This window comes from Chiloscyllium punctatum, chromosome 15 (genome assembly GCF_047496795.1).
Source record: "Chiloscyllium punctatum isolate Juve2018m chromosome 15, sChiPun1.3, whole genome shotgun sequence".
Lineage (NCBI taxonomy): Eukaryota > Metazoa > Chordata > Chondrichthyes > Orectolobiformes > Hemiscylliidae > Chiloscyllium > Chiloscyllium punctatum.
In genome coordinates, this window is record NC_092753.1 from 14,143,281 (window position 1) to 14,162,738 (window position 19,458).

The window sequence follows — 19,458 nt, forward strand, 5'->3', positions numbered from 1 at the left end:
CGTTGACACCATGGGTCTTTGTTTATGGCCGTTTTGCACAGAGACAGTCTTTTGTTTGGATTTCAATCAGGACCAATTGTGCCGATTCAGGAGAACTCAACACAGTAACAACTACTCAAAAAACCAAACTCTTCAGCCCAGGAATGGGTCAAATTTTCTCTGTGAATGCATTTATCTCCTTTTTACAAGTAAAGAGACCAAAACTTTTGGGTTCTTATGGTGTAGTGGTAGTGTCCCTGTTTTTCAGCCAAGAGGTTCAAGTCCCACCTGCTCCAGAGGTATGTAATAACATCTCTGAACAGGTTGCTTAGAAAATTTTAAAGAAGACCAAAACTTCATTCAGTATTCTGGGTGTGGTATTATCATGGGCCCTGTACAGCTGCAATAAAACTACCGTATTTTTATATTCCATTTACAGAACTGGACAGTGTTTCTTTCAATTTCACATTCTTACATAGCCAAGGATAACAGATTATCCTCAAACAACTTTCTCATTGCCATAAATCTTTGTTGAGAGTTAATAATCACATCCTTAGAAGTCTGCTACTACATCTCTACCTTTTAATCCAACGTTGAGTTTATTTTAGCAAACTGTCTTCATTTTCTTAGAATTGCCTTTATTTAAGATTAAAACATTACTCCTTGACTCCTCTTCTTATTTAAGCTAAGTGGGATATTTGACAATGTTATAATTGCTAACATAATAAAAGGTTTCTTTATCATGACGCTATTGATTATTTCTGTTTCATTGAACATTATCAGATGTCGAATAGTCTGATCCACACCTGTTTGGACCTAGCACACATTGCTCTACAAAATTGCCCAAATTCACACTATGAACGAATTTTCAGGCTATCCTTCCCAATCTGATTCACCGAAACTGCAGAAGACTTAAGGTATGCAGGAAGAATTGGACAGGGAAGACCTTTCTCACCAACAGCCAAGCTACATCTTGGTTCTTGTTTATAGATATAATATCAAGGAACCATCTGACAGATGTCCCTTTCCAAGAGGACGTCAAGCATAGATGACTGCCTTTTGGACTGGTCAAAGATATTTTTGTGCATAAACCTTCCCACGAGGGACAAGTGGTACAACACAGTCCAAGTAGATGCAACATTTCACAGCAATGTGGACAAACCATCCTCTGTAAAACTTAGCATGATGCTTGTGCACTGAAGGTGTATGCATAGCTTGATGTAGCCACACAGAGAGGTACTCATTAGGAAGACAGTTGTTTGGTCACCTCTTTCTTCCTTTGTCTAGAGATTTTGGCCAATCCAAAGATGTGCAGGTTAGGTGGACTGGCTATGCTAAATTGCCCATAGTGTTCATGGATGTGTAGGTTCAGTACGGGAATGGGTCTGGGTGGGTTACTGGGTGAGGAATGGGTCTAGACCAGTGTGGGCTTGTTGGGCTAAAGGGCCTGTTTCCACACTGTAGGGAATCTATAATTCAGTGATTTTTATATCATGTTCAAGCTTTTAATCTGCTGATAAAGCAGAAGATGGTTCATGTTGAGCAAACTATACTGTAAACAAAAGAGTCTTGGAAAAATTTGCTGAGAGAGCTCTGGGAGTTCAGGTCCATTGTTCCCTGAAGGTGGTTGCACAGGTGGACAGAGTGATCAAGAAGGCATCTGGTATGCTTGCCTTCATCGGATGGAGTATTGAGTATAAGAGCTGGCAGGTCAAGTTAAAACTGTACAAAACTTTGATTCAGCCGTGTTTAGAATACTGTGTACAGTTCTGGTCGCCACATTACCAAAAAGATGTGGATGCTTTGGAGAGGGTGCAGAGAACGTTTACGAGGATATTGCCTGGTATGAAAAGTACTAGCTATGAAGAGAGGTTGAATAGGATTGTTTTCATTAGAAAAAAGGAAATTGAGGGGGACCTGATTGAGGTCTACAAAATCATGAAGGGTATAGACAGGGTGGATAGATAAGCTTTCTCCCAGGGTGAGGGTTTCAATAATGAGAGGTCATGGTTCAAGGGAGAGGAGAAAAGTTTAAGGGGGATACATGTGGAAAGTACTTTACACCGAGGGTGGTAGGTGCCTGGAACGCGTTGCCAGCAGAGGTGGTAGAGGCAGGCACAGTAGAGTCATTTAAGGTGCATCTAGACAGATACATGAGTAGGTGAGAGCAGAGGGATATAGATCCTTAGGAATTGGGCGATAGGTTTAGACAGTGGATTTGGAGCAGCTCAGGCTTGGAGGGCTGAAGGGCCTGTTCCTGGGCTGTAAATTTTCTTTGTTCTTTATGTGATCGCCACAGCATAGGAGTGAAGAATTTGCCAGACCTTTGGCAGATACAGCAACTCTGAAATAACCTTACACCAATGAACAAGTTCTTATGCATCAGTGGAGAGGGAGTGTTGCTCACATATGCTCAACTGCTGTTTCACCATGTCTACTGACTTCTCCAAATTTTAGCACAAGCCCCAGCCTTTCTGAGTGATATCCCCAGTACCATCAGGTAATCTGACTTGATGAATGAAGAGAACAAGTTAGCCCAGTTCTCACACAGAACTGCCTTGCTCTGGCCATAACTTTTGGCTAGCAAGGCAGTTTGAAATGGTCACAGATGCTCATCAATCTACACACTGAAAATGGATCCAAATAAAAAATATTAATGTCATCCATTTGTGATGACATGGTGTCAGCCATTACTATCTGGTATGGCAACTGTACCTGAAGAAGGGCTAATGCCCGAAACGTCTATTCTCCTCCTTGGATGCTGCCTGACCTGCTGCGCTTTTCCAGCAACACATTTTCAGCTCTGCAGTATCTGCAGTCCTCACTTTCTCCTGGCAACTGTATCATTCAAGGTGGTTACAGAGAGTGGTGAACTCGGCCTGGACAATCCCATCTGTAGAATCCATCTACCAGGCCCGCTGTCAAGGAAAGGCCGCCAGCATTCTCAAAGATCCATCCTACCCTGGAAATGTTTTTCTACAAACTCTACCATCGGGAGAAGGGACAGAAGCCTGAACACACACCAACTGATTTTGAAACAGTTTCTACCCTACTGTTGTTAGAATACTGAATGGACTCTCAAACTCCTAACATTTGCCTGTATCTGTGTTTTGTTTCTGCCTCTGTTTACCTATTATTTACTATCTATGCTACTTAACTCTGTGATCTGCCTTTATTGCTCACAAGACAAAGCTTTTCACTGTGTCTCGATACACGTGAAAAAAAATTCAATCCAATTCATTTTGGAAGACTTTAATTTGAGTGACTATGTCCCCATTCCTCCCAACAGACTCAGAAAAGGATTCAGTACAGCATATGGACAAGAGAAGGTACAAAGGCTGCAGATTTGATCAGGAATCTTTCTAATTGCCATCCACCTCTGTGCTGTACAGGAATTGTCAACCCTGGATTCTGTGAAATAGGACAAGTGAATCCACAATTTTGTGTCTCTGCATCAGCCACTTGCATCCAGACAGAAGTGTCTGCTCTCAAAAGTTTCTGCAGCCTTTTGGTTTGTCCTGAAGTTCTGGGTTAGGAGGCGGAGACTTTATTTAAGTGTTGGGAGGAGCCGAGTCTGCGGCAGACTTTATAAACAGCAGACTGGAGGAAAACGGGAGCTCACACCGGGAACGGAGTGTATATAGTGCATAACACGCCGATCCCGACACGAGGAGTGGTCCCAGGCTGATTTAGTGGGACGCGGATGAAGAAAAGCCTGCTCCTACTTTACAATTACCGGGCTCTCCAGAGAAAGGGCAGGAAAAGTAAGAGGCGAAAATGGCCAGTTACACTGTCCGACCAGCTACTCCCCGGGACTGCGCCGACATCCTCCGCCTCATCAGGGTGAGCTTCCCGTGTTGATCAGAACGAGTGCAATCCAGAAGGCGGCCTCTCGGCCCGTCCTGTCTGTGCTCGCTCTCTAAGCAGCAGTCGGCTTCCCTCCATCCTTCCCCCCCCGCCGCCGCCTCTGACCCTACAGTATTAGCTCGGAATGGTCTAAAGCTCTTTTGAAAACGTAGATTGAATTGACTTGAGTCATCAAGTCATTGAAATCCTTTGCCTCCAGCTTCCCCCACTGGGGGAGGGGAGAAGAATCCTTGGCTTTCCCTCATGTGGTCTCGACTCACCTTAACCAGGGAGAGCCATTGAGTCTCTGCCATCCAATGAGCTGATCCGATCATCCCTGACTCCGTTTTCCTGATTTTGCCCCATATCCGTTGATTCCCTTGCTGATGGTAAATGTCTGTTTCAACGTTGAGTATATTTAATGATCCAGCCTTCTCTGGCAAAGACTTTCACAGATTCACTAACCTTGAGAGAGAGAGAGAGAGAGAGGGGGGGGGGGGAAAGTCTTCCTCATCAGTCTTAAGTAAATTTCACCATTTGAGATCTCGACCTTTGTTCCCTGGCGCTGCCACTGAGTAGGTCGGGAGTGGGGAGAGCCGGAGGGAGGGAGGCACAATTTCCCTCCCCACCCCTTTCCGCCTTCCGCAAAGACCGTTCCCTCAGTGACTACCTGGTCAGGTCCACGCCCCCCAAACAACCCACCCTCCAATCCTGGCACTTTCCCCTGCCACCGCAAGAACTGTAAATCCTGTGCCTCCTCCCTCACCTCTATCCAAGGCCCTAAAGGAGCCTTCCACATCCATCAAAGTTTTACCTGCACATCCACTAATATCATCTATTGTATCCGTTGCTCCCGATGCGGTCTCCTCTACATTGGGGAGACTGGGCACCTCCTAGCAGAGCGCTTTAGGGAACATCTCCAGGACACCCGCACCAATCAAACACACCGCCCTATGGCCCAACATTTCAACTCCCCCTCCCACTCTGCTGAGGACATGGAGGTCCTGGGCCTCCTTCACTGCCGCTCCCTCACCACCAGACGCCTGGAGGAAGAACGCCTCATCTTCCGCCTCGGAACACTTCAACCCCATGGCATCAATGTGGACTTCAACAGTTTCCTCATTTCTCCTTCCCCCACCTCACCCTAGTTCTAAACTTACAGCTCAGTAACTGTCCCCTTGACTTGTCCTACCTGCCTATCTTCTTTTCCACCTATCCACTCCACCCTCTCCTCCTTGACCTATCACCTTCATCCCCCCCCCCACTCACCCATTGTACTCTATGCTACTTTCTCCCCACCCCCACCCTCCTCTAGCTTATCTCTCCACGCTTCAGGCTCACTGCCTTTATTCCTGATGAAGGGCTTTTGCCCGAAACGTCGATTTCGAAGCTACTTGGATGCTGCCTGAACTGCTGTGCTCTTCCAGCACCACTAATCCAGAATCTGATTTCCAGCATCTGCAGTCATTGTTTTTACCAATGTCTCTGCAGCTGCTGTGCCAAGTCACCTAAGAATCTTATGTTTCAGTAGGATACCCACTCATTCTTCTCAACTCACTAGAACAATCCCAACCTACTCAACCTCTTCTCATAAGAAAATAACTGGAATAAACCCAGTACCCGTTCTCCAAACAGCTTCCAATGCCAGTATATTCTTTCCTTGGATAAGGGACCCACACTGTTTATGGCGTTGCAACTAGTGTCTTTGGCAAGACTTCCCTATTTTAACACTCGAAAGTAATCTATTTCCCTTTCCTATTACCTATAGATGCTAATGTTTTGTAATTCATTTTTCAGGACTCCCAAATTTCTGTGTTCAGCTTTTTGTGGTCATTCCCCATTTATGTAATATTCAGCTGTCTTCTTCTTCCTGCCAAAGTGCATAATCTTACATTTCCCTACATTATTATTATGCCTATTCAATCTGCTCTGTCCCTCTGTAGACTCTGTATCATCATCACAACTTAACCTTCCGACCTAGTTTTGTCTCATCTGCAAACTTAGCAATATTCACTTCAGTCATCGAATCATTGATATATATTGGAAATAATTATAGTCCCAGCACTAATCCCTGTGGTACTCATTAGTGACAGGTTTCCATTCTGACTGAGTGTGGTGCTGGAAAAGCACAGCCAGACAGAGAGCATCTGAGGTGCTGGAGAGTCGATGTTTTGGGATAAGCCCTTCACCAGGAATCCAGATTCTTGATGAAGGGCTTATGTTCGAAACGCCGACTGTACTGCTCCTCGAATGCTTCCTGGCCGGCTGTGCTCTTCCAGCACCACACTCTTCGACTCTGATCTCCAGCATCTGCAGTCCTCACTTTCTCCTTTCATTCTGACAATGCCTCCTTTATCGTAATTCTCAGTCTTCTGTTACTGAGCCAAGTATGTATCCATGGTAATAATCTACTCCAACAAACCCAAGCCTTTGTCAAGGTTCTGCATAATGTGGAAGTGCCAGAGTTGGATTGAGGTGGACAAAGTAGGAAGTCACACGACACTCTGTGATCGTCCAACTGGTTTATTTGAAATCTCAAGCTTTCGTCGGTGACCTGATGAAGGTGCGTTACTCCGAAAGCTGGTAATTTCAAATAATCCTGTTGGAATATAACCTGGTGTCATGTGACTTCTAACAATATTCTGCATGGTTGACTAATTAGTAAAGTTAGATTACATGGGATTCAGGGTGATCTTGCAAATTGGATACAAACTTTGGCTTAACAGCAGGAGACAAAATAATGGTAAAGGGTTGTTTTTCATACCGGAGAAAATTAAAAATCACACAATACCAGGTTATAATCCAACAGGTATATTTGGACATACAAGCTTTCGGAGCACTGCACTTTCATCAGGTAGTTATCCACTAGCTATCTGAAGAAGGAGCGGCACTCCGAAAGCTTATACTTCCAAATAAACCTGTTGGACTATAACCTGGTGTTGTGTGATTTTTAATTTTGTCCACCCCAGTCCAACACCGGCACCTCCACATCTTTTCATATCGAAGCTCTGTGACCAGCAGTGTTCCACAGGGATCAGTGCTGGATCCTTTTCTGTTTTTCATTTTTACAAATGATTTGAATGAGAATATAGAAGGCATGGTTAGTAAGTTTGCAAATGACAACAAAATTGGTGGTATAATGGGCAGTGAAGAAAAGCAGTCTAAGAGACCTTGATCAATTGGGTCAAACAAATGAAGAATGGCAGTTGAAATTTAATTTGGATAAATGCAAGGTATTGCAGTTTGGTTGTATTAAAAAGGGCAGGATGTATACAATTAAAAGTAGGGGCTGTGGGGTAGTGTTGTGGAATGGAAAGACCTAGAGGTGCATGTAAATTATTCTTTGACATCTGCGTCACATATAGACAGGGTGATTAAAAAGGCGTTTGACAGGCTTGCCTTCATTGCTTAGTCCTTTCAGTGCAGGAGTTGGGAAGTCATGTTGAGGTTGTATGGACATGGTGAGGCATCTTCTGGAATATTATGTCCAGTTCTGATCACCCAGTTATAGGAAGAATATTGTCAAGCTGGACAGGGTCAGAAGAGATTTACCAGGATGTTGCTGGGACAGGAGGGTTTGAATTTTTGGGAGAGGTTGGATAGGCTGGGTCTTTTTTTCACTGCAGTGTAGGAAGTTGAGGGGTGGCCTTATAGAAGTTTATAAAATCGTGAGGGGTATAGATAAGGCTGGTGTCTTTTCCCTAGGGTGGGGAATTTCAAGACTGGGGACATATTTTTAAGGCGAGAGGAGAAAAATGTTAAAAAGACATGAGGTTCATGTGTGGAATGAATTTCCAGAGGATGTAGTGAATACTGGTACAGATCAACATTTAAAAGACATTTCAATAAGTACATGAGGATGGATATGAGCTGAAAATATGTTGCTGGAAAAGCGCTTTTCCAGCAACACATTTTCAGCTCTGATCTCCAGCATCTGCAGTCCTCACTTTCTCCTAGAGGATGGATATGAGCCAAGCACAAGCAGGTAGGACTAGGTTAGTTTGGGATTATGGTTGGACCAAAAGATCTGTTTCTGTGCTGTATGACTCTGATTGTATGACTCTATAACATCAGGGACTTGTATCTTAAGTGGCTAATGTGCAGCAACTTAATGAATGCCGTTTGAAAATCCAAATATTTTACGTCGATAGGTTCTCTTTTACTTACCTTTCTTGTTACCTCCTTAAAGAACTCTAATAAACTTGTCATGTATGATTTCCTCTTCATGAAAACATGCTGACTCTGCTTTATTGTAATTATGTATTGCTAAATGTTGGGTACTGTTACTTCTATTATAATACATCCAAACATTTACCCAATTGCAGTTGTTCAACTAACTGATGTATAGTTAGCTTTTTTTTTTGCCTTCCTGGCTTTATGAATAAGGGTGTTACATTGACAATTTTCTAATCCTCTAGGACGTTTCTGGAGTCTAAAATCTTGGAAAATGATGACCAGTGCATCTACGATCACTGCAGCTACTTCCTTTGAATACCTGGATACAGGACACTTATCAGCCTTTAAATCCATTAGTTTCTATACTACTTTTGCTCAAGCGGGCAGCATCGTGGCTCAGTGGTTAGCACTGCTGCCTCACAGTACCAGGGACCTGGGTTTGACTCCAGCCTCAGGCGACTGTCTGTGTAGAGTTTGCACATTCTCCACATGTCTGTGTGGGATTCCTCAGGGTGCTCCGATTTCATCCCACAGTCCAAAGGTGTGCAGGTCAGGTGAATTTGCAATGAGAAATTGCCCATTGTGTTCATGGATATTAGTCAGGGGAAATGTAGAGTAATAGGGAGGTGGGTCTGGGTAGGATATTCTTCGGAGGGTCTGTGCGGACTTGTTGGGCCAAATGGGATTTTATGATTCTATACTAGCTATTGTATTTATCCTGCCCCATCCCCACCCAGTGTTCCTTGATTGAGTATTTTTGAAAATAATGTTAGAATCAGAGTCACAGCGATGTACAGCACGGAAACAGATCCTTTGGTCCAACCCGTCCATGCCGACCAGATATCCCAACCCAATCTAGTTCCACATGCCAGCACCTGGCCCATATCCCTCCAAACCCTTCCTATTCATATACCCATCCAAATGCCTTTTAAATGTTACAATTGTGCCAGCCTCCACCACTTCCTCTGGCAGCTCATTCCATACATGTACCACCCTCTATGTGAAAAAGTTGCCCCTTACGTCTCTTTTATATCTTTCCCCTCTCACACTAAACCTATGCCCTCTAGTTCTGGACTCCCCCACACCAGGGAAAAGACTTTGTTGATTTATCCTATCTATACCCCTCATATTTATATAAACTTCTATAAGGTCATCCCTCAGCCTCTGATGCTCCAGGGAAAACAGCCCCAGTGTGTTCAACCTCTCCCTATAGGAAGGAGACCAGAATTCCAACAGTGGCCTAACCAATGTCCTGTACAGCTGCAATATGACCTCCCAACTCCAGTACCCAAGACTCTGACCAATAAAGGAAAGCATACCAAATGCTGTCTTCACTATCCTATCTACCTGTGACTCTACTTTCAATGACCTATGAACATGCACTCCAAAGTCTCTTTGTTCAGCAACACTCCTGAGGACCTTACCATTAGTGTATAAGTCCTATTAGATAAGATTCCTTACAGTGTGTAAACAGGCCTTTTGGCCCAACAAGTCCACACCGACTCTCTGAACAGTAACCCACCCAGATCCATTTCCCTCTGACTAATGCACCTAACACTATGGGTAATTTAGCTTGGCCAATTCACCTGACCTGCACATCTTTGGACTGTGGAAGGAAACCGGAGCACCCGGAGGAAACCCACGCAGACACGGGGAGAATGTGCAAACTCCACACAGACGGTCGCCTCAGATTGGAATCGAACCTGGGACCCTGGCGCTGTGAGGCAGCAGTGCTAACCACTGAGTCACCGTGTCGCCCTAAGATTTGTTTTTCCAAAATGCAGCACCTCGCATTTATCTAAATTAAACTGCATCTGCCACTCCTCAGCCCATTCGCCTATCTGATCAAGATCCCGTTATAATCTGAGGTAACCTTCTTTGCTGTCCACTACACCTCCAATTTTGGTGTCATCTGCAAACTTACTAACTATACCTCTTAAGGTCACATCCAAATCATTTATATAAATGACAAAAAATAGTTGACACAGCACTGATCCTTGTGGCACCCCACAGGTCACAGGCCTCCAGTCTGAAAAACAACCCTCCACCACCACCCTCTGTCTTCCACCTTTGAGCCAGTTCTGTATGCAAATGGATAGTTCTTCCTGTATTCCATGAGATCTAACCTGCTAACCAGTCTCCCGTGGGGAACCTTGTCGAACGCCTTACTGAAGTCCACAAAGATCACATCTACCACTCTGCCCTCATCAATCCTCTTTGTTACTTTTTCAAAAAACTCAATCAAGTTTGTAAGACATGATTTCCCACGCACAAAGCCATGTTGACTATCCCGAATCAGTCATTGCCTTTCCAATATATCCAGGGAAGTTATTTGTACAGAACTGAGAAATAAGAAAGAAATGATCACCTTATTCGGAATGTATTATAGTCAGAGGGAAAACAGGAAACAAATTTGTCAGGAGATTTCAGTTATCTGTAAAAATAATAGGGCAGTTATGGATGGGGATTTTAACTTTCCAAACATAGACTGGGACTGCCGTAGTGTTAAGGGTTTAGATGGAGAGGAAATTGTTAAGTGTGTACAAGAAACTTTTTATGATTCAGTATGTGGATGTACTTACTAGAGAAGGTGCAACACGACCTACACTCGGGAAATAAGGCAGGGCAGGTGACCTGAGGTGTCAGTGGGGAAGCACATTGGGGCCAGCAATCATAATTATATTAGTTTTAAAGTAGTGATGGAAAAGGATAGACCAGATCTAAAAGTTGAAGTTCTAAATTGGACAAAGGCCAATTTTGACAGTATTAGGCAAGAACTTTCAAAAGCTGATTGGGGGCAGATATTCACAGGTAAAGGGATGGCTGGAAAATGGGAAGCCTTCAGGAATGAGATAATGAGAATCCAGAGACAGTATATTCCAGTTAGGGTGAAAGGAAAGGCTGGCAGGTATAGGGAAGGCAGGATGACTAAAGAAATTGAGGGTTTGGTTAAGAAATAGAAGGAAGCATATGTCAGGTATAGACAGGATAGATCGAGTGAATCCTTTGAGTATAAAGGCAGTAGGAGTATACTGAAGAGGGAAATCAGGAGGGCAAAAAGGGGACATGTGGTAGCTTTGGCAAATAGAGTTAAGGAGAATCCAAAGGGTTTTTACAAATATACTAAGAACAAAAGGGTAACTAGGGAGAGAATAGGGCGCCTTAAAGAGCAGCAAGGTGGCCTTTGTGTGCAGCTGCAGAAAATGGGAGAGATACTAAACAAGTATTTTGCATCAGTATTTACTGTGGAAAAAGACATGGAATATATAGAATGTGCGGAAATAGATGGTGACATCTTGAAAGATGTCTATATTACAGAGGAGGAAGTGCTGAATGTCTTGAAACGCATAAAAGTGGATAAATCCCCAGGACCTGATCAGGTGTACCCTAGAACTCTGTGGGAAGCTAGGGAAGTGATTGCTGGGCCTCTTGCTAAGATATTTGTATTATCGATAGTCACAGGTGAGGTGCCGAAAGACTGGAGGTTGGCTATCGTGGTGCCACTGTTTAAGAAAGGTGGTAAGGCCATGCCAAGGAACTATAGACTGGTGAGCCTGATGTCAGTGGTGGGCAAGTTGTTGGAGGGAATCCTGTGGGACAGTATGTACATGTATTTGGAAAGGCAAGGACTGATTAGGGATAGTCAACATGGCTTTGTGCGTGGGAAATCATGTCTCACAAACTTGATTGAGCTTTTTGAGGAAGTAACAAAGAGGATTGATGAGGGCAGGGTGGTAGTTATGATCTATATGGACTTCAGTAAGGCGTTTGACAAGGTTCCCCATGGGAGACTAGTTAGCAAGATTAGATCTCATGGAATACAGGGAAAACTAGCCATTTGGATATAGAACTGGCTCAAAGATAGAAGAGAGAGGGTGGTGATGAAGGGTTGTTTTTTCAGACTGGAGGCTTGTGACCAGTGGAGTGCCACAAGGATCGGTGCTGGGTCCACTACTATGCGTCATATATATAAATGATTTGGATGTGAACATAGGATGTATAGTTAGTAAGTTTGCAGATGACACCAAAATTGGAGGTGTAGTGGACAACGAAGGAGGTTACCTCCAATTACAACAGGATCTTGACCAGATGGGCCAGTGGGCTGAGAAGTGGCAGATGGAGTTTAATTCAGGTAAATGCGAGGTGCTGCATTTTGGGAAAGCAAATCTTAGCAGGACTTCTACACTTAATGGTAAGGTCCGAGGAGTGTTGCTGAACAAAGAGACCTTGGAGTGCAGGTTAATAGCTCCTTGAAAGTAGAGTCGCGGGTAGATAGGATAGTGAAGAAGGCGTTTGGTATGCTTGCCCTTATTGGTCAGAGTATTGAATACAGGAGTTGGGAAGTCATGTTGCAGCTATACAGGACATTAGTTAGGCCAATTCTGGAATATTGCGTGCAATTCTGGTCTCCTTCCTAGCGGAAAGATGTTGTGAAACTTGAGTGTTCAGAAAAGATCTACAAGCGTGTTGCCAGAGTTGGAGGATTTGAGCTATAGGGAGAGGCTGAACAGACTAGGGCAGTTTTCCCTGGAGCAACGGAGGCTGAGGGGTGACCTTATAGAGGTTTATATAAGTATGAGGGGTATGGATAGGATAAATAGATAAAGTCTTTTCCCTGGGGTCGGAGAGTCCAGAACTAGAGGGCATAGGTTTAGGGGAAAGATATAAAAGAGACCTAAGGGGCAACGTTTTCATGCAGAGGGTGGTACGTGTATGGAATGAGCTGCCAGAGGAAGTGGTGGAGGCTGGTACAGTTGCAACATTTAAAAGGCATCTGGATGGGTGTATGAATAGGAAGGGTTTGGAGGGATATGGGCCGGGTGCTGGCAGGGACGAGTTGGACCAAAGGGTCTGTTTCCGTGCTGTATATCTCTCTGGATATCCCTCAGGATTACCTCCAAAACTTGCCCACCACTGATATCCGGCTCACCGGTCGATAGTTCCCTGGCTTGTCCTTACCACCTTTCTTAAACAGTGGCACTGCGTTAGCCAAATTTCAGTCTTCCGGCACCTCACCTGTGACTATCGATGATACAAATATCTCAGTAAGGGGCCCAACAATCACTTCCCTTGCTTCTCATAGAGTTCTCGGGTACACCTGATTAGGTCCTGCGGACTTATCCACTTGTATCTGTTTCAAGATATCCAGCACTTCCTCCTCTGTAATATGGGCACTTTTCAAGATGGCACCATTTGTTTCCCTACATTCTATATCTTCCATGTCCTTTTCCACAGTAAACACTGATACAAAATATTTGTTTTGTATCTTCCCTATCTCCTGCGGCTCCACACAAAGGCTGCCTTGATGACCTTTAAGGCGCCCTATTCTTTCCCTTGTTACCCTTTTGTCCTTAATGTATTTGTAAAAACCCTTTGGATTCTCCTTAATTCTATTTGCCAAAGCTATCTCATGTCCCCTTTTTACCCTCCTGGTTTCCCTCTTAAGTATACTCCTACTGCCTTTATAGACTCCTCAGAATTCATTTGATCTCTCCTGCCTGTACCTGACATATGCTTCCTTCTTTTTCTTTACCAAACCCTTAATTTCTTTAGTCATCCAGCATGAACTACAACTACCAGCCTTTCCTTTCACCCAAATAGGAATATAATGTCTCTGGACTCTCGTTATCTCATTTCTGAAGGCTTCCCATTTTCCAGCTGTCCCTTTACCTGCGAACATCTGCCCCCAATCAACTTTTGAAAGTTCTTGCCTAATACTGTCAAAATTAGCCTTCAATTTAGCATTTCAACGTTTAGATCTGATCTATCCTTTTCCATCACTGTTTTAAAACTATTAGAATTATAGTCGCTGGCCCCAAAGTGCTCCCCCACTGATACCTCAGTCACCTGCTCTGCCTCATTTCCTAAGTGTAGGTCAAGTTTTGCACCTTCCCTAGTAGGTACATTCACATACTGAATCAGAAAATTTTCTTGTACATTCAAAACAAATTCTTCTCCATCTAAACCCTTAACAGTCCTTCCCAGTCTGTTTGGAAAGTTAAAATCACCGTCCATAACCGCCCTATTGTTTTTACAGATGACTGAAATCTCCTGACAAATTTGTTTCTCGTTTACCCTCTAACTATTAGGGGGGTCTAAAATACATTCCCAATAAGGTGATCATCCCTTTCTTATTTCTCAGTTCCACCCAAATAACTTCCCTGGATGTATTTCTGGGAATATTTTCCGTCAGTACAGCTGTAATGCTATCCTTTATCAAAAACACCACTCCCCCTCCTCTCTTGCCTCCCTTTCTATCCTTCCTGTAGCATTTGTATCCTGGAATATTAAGCTGCCAGTCCTGCCCATCCCTGAGCCATGTTTCTGTAATTGCTATGATATCCCAGTCCCATGTTCCTAACCATGCCCTGAGTTCATCTGCCTTCCCTGTTCGGCCTCTTGCATCAAAATAAATGCAGTTTAATTTATTAGTCCTACCTTGTTCTCTGCTTTAGCCCTGACTGTTTGACTTGCTTCTTTTCCCAAATGTAGCAGTCTCAGATTGATCTCGTTCCTCACTATCTCCCTGGGTCCCCCCACCACCTTACTGGTTTAAATCCTCCCAAGCAGCTCTAGCAAATCTCCCTGCCAGTCTATTCGTTCCCTTCCAATTTAGGTGCAATCTGTCCTTCTTGTACAGGTCACTTCTACCCCAGAAGAGATTCCACTGATCCAAAAATGTGAACCCTTCTCCCATACACCAGCTTCTCAGCCATGATTTCATCTGCTCTCTCCTCCTATTCCTACCCTCACTAGCTCGTAGCACCTGGAATAATCCAGATATTACTACTCTCAAGGACCTCCTTTTTAATTTCCTGCCTAACTCTCTGTAATCTCCCTTTAGAATCTCAACCTTTTCCCTTCCTATGTTGTTTGCTCCAATGTGTGCAATGACCTCCTGCTGGCCCCTCTCCCCCTTTGAGAACATTCTGCAGTTTCTCTGAGACATCCTTGATCCTGGCACCAGAGAGACAACACACCATTCTGATATTTTGCCGCTAACCACAGAAACATCTGTCTGTACCTCGGACTAGAGAGACCCCTAATACAATCAATGTCTTGGAAGCCGACGTACCCCTCGTTGCATTAGAGCCAGTGTCGATACCAGAAACTTGGCTGTTTGTGCAACATTCCCCTGAGAATCCATCACCCCCTACATTTTCCAATACTTGTTTGAAATGGGGATAGCCACAGAAGACTCCTGCACTACCTGCCTACCTCTTACCTTTCCTGAAGTTAACCCATCTATGTTACTGTATCTGAGACTTTCCCCCCTCCCTCTAAGTGCCATCCATCACACCCCCTTGCTCTTGTAAATTCTTCATTGCCTCTATCGTTCCAACTGATCCATTCAACCTAATAGGATTCCCAACCAACAGCATTTATTGCAGATATAATCCTAAACTCTCCCTAAACTCCCACATCCAACAAGAAGAGCATATAACTCTACTAAGGACCATTTTTGCTTCTTCCAATCTGCAGACCCAGAAAACAGCACTGTCTTATTCCTGCACAAAACACTGCTCCAGGTTAACTTAGTACTTATGGCTTATATTTTTAAGTTTAATCAAGAGACATATCTCAATAAAGCACAGAATCAAGAAAGAACCCATCCTACTCACTATTGCAGTCTTACAGCAAGGCTATTGGGTGGTGGGGGGGTGGGGGTTGTGCATGATGGCTCAGTGGTTAACACTGCTGCCTCACAGTGCTGGGGACCAAGGTTCGTTTCCAACCTCAGGTGACTGTCTGTGTGGTGTTTACACATTCTCCCAGTGTCTGCGTGGGTTTCCTTTGGGGTGTTCTGGTTTCTTCCTACAGCCCAAGATGTGCAGGTTAGGTGATTTGGCCATGCTAAATTGCCCATAGTTTTTAGGGATGTGTAGGTTAGCTGCATTAGTCAGGGGTAAATGTGGGATGGTGAGGTGGGGTTGGGTGGGGGAGTGGATCTCGGTAGGTTGCTCTTCGGAGAGTTGCTGTGGACTTATTGGGCAGAAGGGCCTGTTTCCACGTTGTAATTCTAGTTCTATACTTAAAAATATTCACTTATCTGTTTCTGTGCTTTGACCTCTCCCAAACAGGTTCACTGCTTTGTCAGTTAGTAGTGTGGGTTTTTTTCTCTCTCTCTCTCTCTCTCTCTCTCCCCCTCCTGCACTGTCCTGACCATGTGCTGCCTTTGTCTGTTCCTCTCCTTTTAAAAGTGCTGTTGTTTTGACTTTTTTTTTCTCCAAAGTTCCAAAACAATGCAACAGCATATAAAACAGTAATTGCTGTTTCTGGAATTCCAGGAAATCGCCTCCAACACCTAAAATACCTCAAAAAAGGAGCAGCCTGTTATAGCCAGAAATTTTTCCTGTCCTCCATGTTGGATTATCCAGAATCCTGCCTACTGTGAAGACTGCTATTTCCTGGTTCTCCACTATTATTTCTCCAGCCTTATTTTCAACGGCCCAATGTTCACTTAGCTTATTTTTCTTGTTAAAATGTTCAAGGAAGCTGTGCTATCTATTTTGTATTACTTGCCATTTTGTCCTCAGGTTATTTTCTGCTCTTCTTGGGTCATCATTTGTTGGTGTTTAAAACTTTCTCAATTCTCTGGTTTATCACTATATTTTTCCACATGGTATGATTTCTTTCAGTTTGATACTTTCCTTATTTTATTTGGTTTATCATGGTCAGTTTATCCACTACCTAGAATCCTTTTTCCCTCAGTCAAATACATCTGTAGCGTGTGTCATGAGCTAGTTTCTTAAATGTCTGCTGTTGTTCCTCAATCATATTTTCCGCTAAACTCCTTTCCCAGTTCATTTCAACTAGATCTACCTTCAACTTTATGTAATTATCTTTTACTTAAGTTGAGGTCAGTTGTTTGACACATTTCTCACTCTCAAACTGAATGCTACATTTTACTGTATTATGATCACTGTTCCCTATAGGATCTTTCAATCTTAGATCATTTAGTCAAACCTACTCCATTTATACCTCCCCAGATTGAAAAAAAAATGCCTGAGTTTTGGTTGGAGCCACAACGTGTTGGTCTTCAGAGGAAAAAAACTCCTGAATAACCTCTATGAATTCTTTCTCATGGTTCCTTTGGCAATTTTATTTTAAATATGAAGATTAAAGTCACCCGTGATTAATGTACTGCTCTTTTGACATGCCCTCATTATTTTCCTGCTGTTAGGAGGACCATATACCAATATCATCTTCCCCCTTGTTATTTCTTACCTCCACACACATGTCTACATCATACAATCCTAGATAATTTCTTGCATATCGTACTTATTCCATCCCATACTAATAAGGCTACCAAGCAACCTTTTCCTTCCTGCCTTTCCTTTTGAAAAGTTACAAACACCTGAATGTTTGATGCCCAGCTTTGAGCTGCTTATAATCATGTCTCCTTAATGGCTATAATATTACACCCATCGATCTCTATTTGTGCCATCCCATCGATCTCTATTTGTGCCATTAATTCATTTATTTTTTTCTGAGTATTATATGCATTTAAGTTGAGAGTCATTAATTTTGTCTTTTACCATCTTGTTTTACCCCCTTTTACTATATATGCTATGATGTTTTAATGCTTGTTCACTCAGTTCCTTCCTTTCCCACCCTGGGTGTCATTATCAAAAATGTTTTCAGCATGCTGCTATAACTCTTTACTCTGTAAGCATAGTTCTGGTAAGAATTGCTCTTTCCCAATACTGGTGCCAGTACTGGTGATTAAAACATCTCCCCCACCAAAATTATTGACTTAATTTACTCTGTTAAAAATCACACAACACCAGGTTATAGTCCAACAAGTTTAATTGGAAGCACACTATCTTTCGGAGCGCGGCTCCTTCATCAGGTAGTTGTGGAGGACACAATATAAGACACAGAATTTATAGCAAAAGTTTACAGTGTGATGTAACTGAAATTATACCTTGATTGTTTCTGGCGTCTTTCATCTGTTCGAATACCATGATAGTTTCACTTCTTTCATGTGTAAATCACAAAATGTTTATTTAAAAGTTGCATTCTCAGGTTAACTGCAACAATTGGTGTTAGCACGACAATATGTTGAAGGTGTTAGCCCCCTGTGTTCTCTGTCTGTGCCATAATGTTCAGACTGATTCTAATCTAAAAAGTGAGATAACAGAGTCTTACATAAATTCATGTAGTTTTTGAGCAAAGTACAATGTAACTCTGTAAATACAAATTCACCCCACAAACGTATATGTATCTGTGTGCATGTGGGTCTTTGTGTGTGTGTGTGTGTGTGTGTGTGTGTCTGTCTGGATTAGGGGGTTGTGAGTGAGAGAGAGAGTGTATATGTGTGTGTATGTGAGTGTAGAGTGTCTTAAATCTGTGAGGGGGTGCATGTGTGAGTGTATGTGTGTGTGTTGTGTATGTATCGTGCAATGGTGGTCACCTGTAGTGTGACATGAACCCAAGGTCCTGGTTGAGGCCCTCCCTACAGGTATGGAACTTAGCTATCAGCCTCTGTTCATCCACTTTTTGCTGCTGCCTGTCCCAAAGTCCGCCTTGGAGGATGGTCACCCAACCATTGGGTGACCATCCTCCAAGGCAGACTTCGGGACAGGCAGCAGCGAAAAGTGGCTGAGCAGAGGCTGATAGCTAAGTTCCATACCTGTAGGGAGGGCCTCAACGGGGACCTTGGGTTCATGTCACACTACAGGTGACCACCATTGCACTACACAGACAGACAGACACTCCTATACACAAACGGACACACATATACACAGACATGCACACGGACATTCATAGACACCTTTACAGACACCCACACTCACGCATGCATCCCCTCAGAGACTTACACCACTCTACACTCACGCACACATGTATACACTCTCTCTCACAGACACTCACAACCCCCCAACCCAGACACACACACACTTCTACAGACACACATACTCACACATACACTGCCTCACAGATTTAAGACACTCTACACTCACATATACACTCTCTCTCACACTCACAGCCCCCTAACCCAGACACAAACACACATACACGGACCCACATGCACACATATACATATACGTTTGTGGGGTGAATTTGTACTTGTAGAGTTACATTGTACTTTGCTCAAAAACTACATGAATTTATGTAAGACTTCGTTATCTCACTTTTTAGATTAGAATCAGTCTGAACATTATGGCACAGACAGAGAACACAGGGGGCTAACACCTTCAACATATTGTCTAGCTAATACCAATTGTTGCAGTTAACCTGAGAATGCAACTTTAAAATAAAAGTTTTGTGATTTACACATGAAAGAAGTGAAACTATCATGGTATTCAAACAGATGAAAGATTCCACGAACAATCAAGGTATTTCTCAATGTATAATTTCAGTTACATCACACTCAAACTTTTGCTATAAATTCTGTGTCTTACACTTCTGTCCATCACAGCCACCTGATGAAGGAGCAGTGCTCCGAAAGATAGT

General features: G+C 43.3%; 1 protein-coding gene across 1 annotated transcript in view; it reads left to right on the forward strand.

The window, feature by feature from the left end:
* The first annotated feature begins 3,553 nt into the window (after positions 1–3,553).
* Positions 3,554–19,458, forward strand: part of LOC140486066 (diamine acetyltransferase 1-like) — a 38,294-nt gene continuing 22,389 nt past the window's right edge. Inside the window, exon 1 of the mRNA XM_072584681.1 lies at positions 3,554–3,822. Within this exon, the coding sequence (XP_072440782.1) occupies positions 3,757–3,822 (66 nt within the window). The 5' untranslated portion in view covers positions 3,554–3,756. The remainder of the gene's footprint in view (positions 3,823–19,458) is intronic.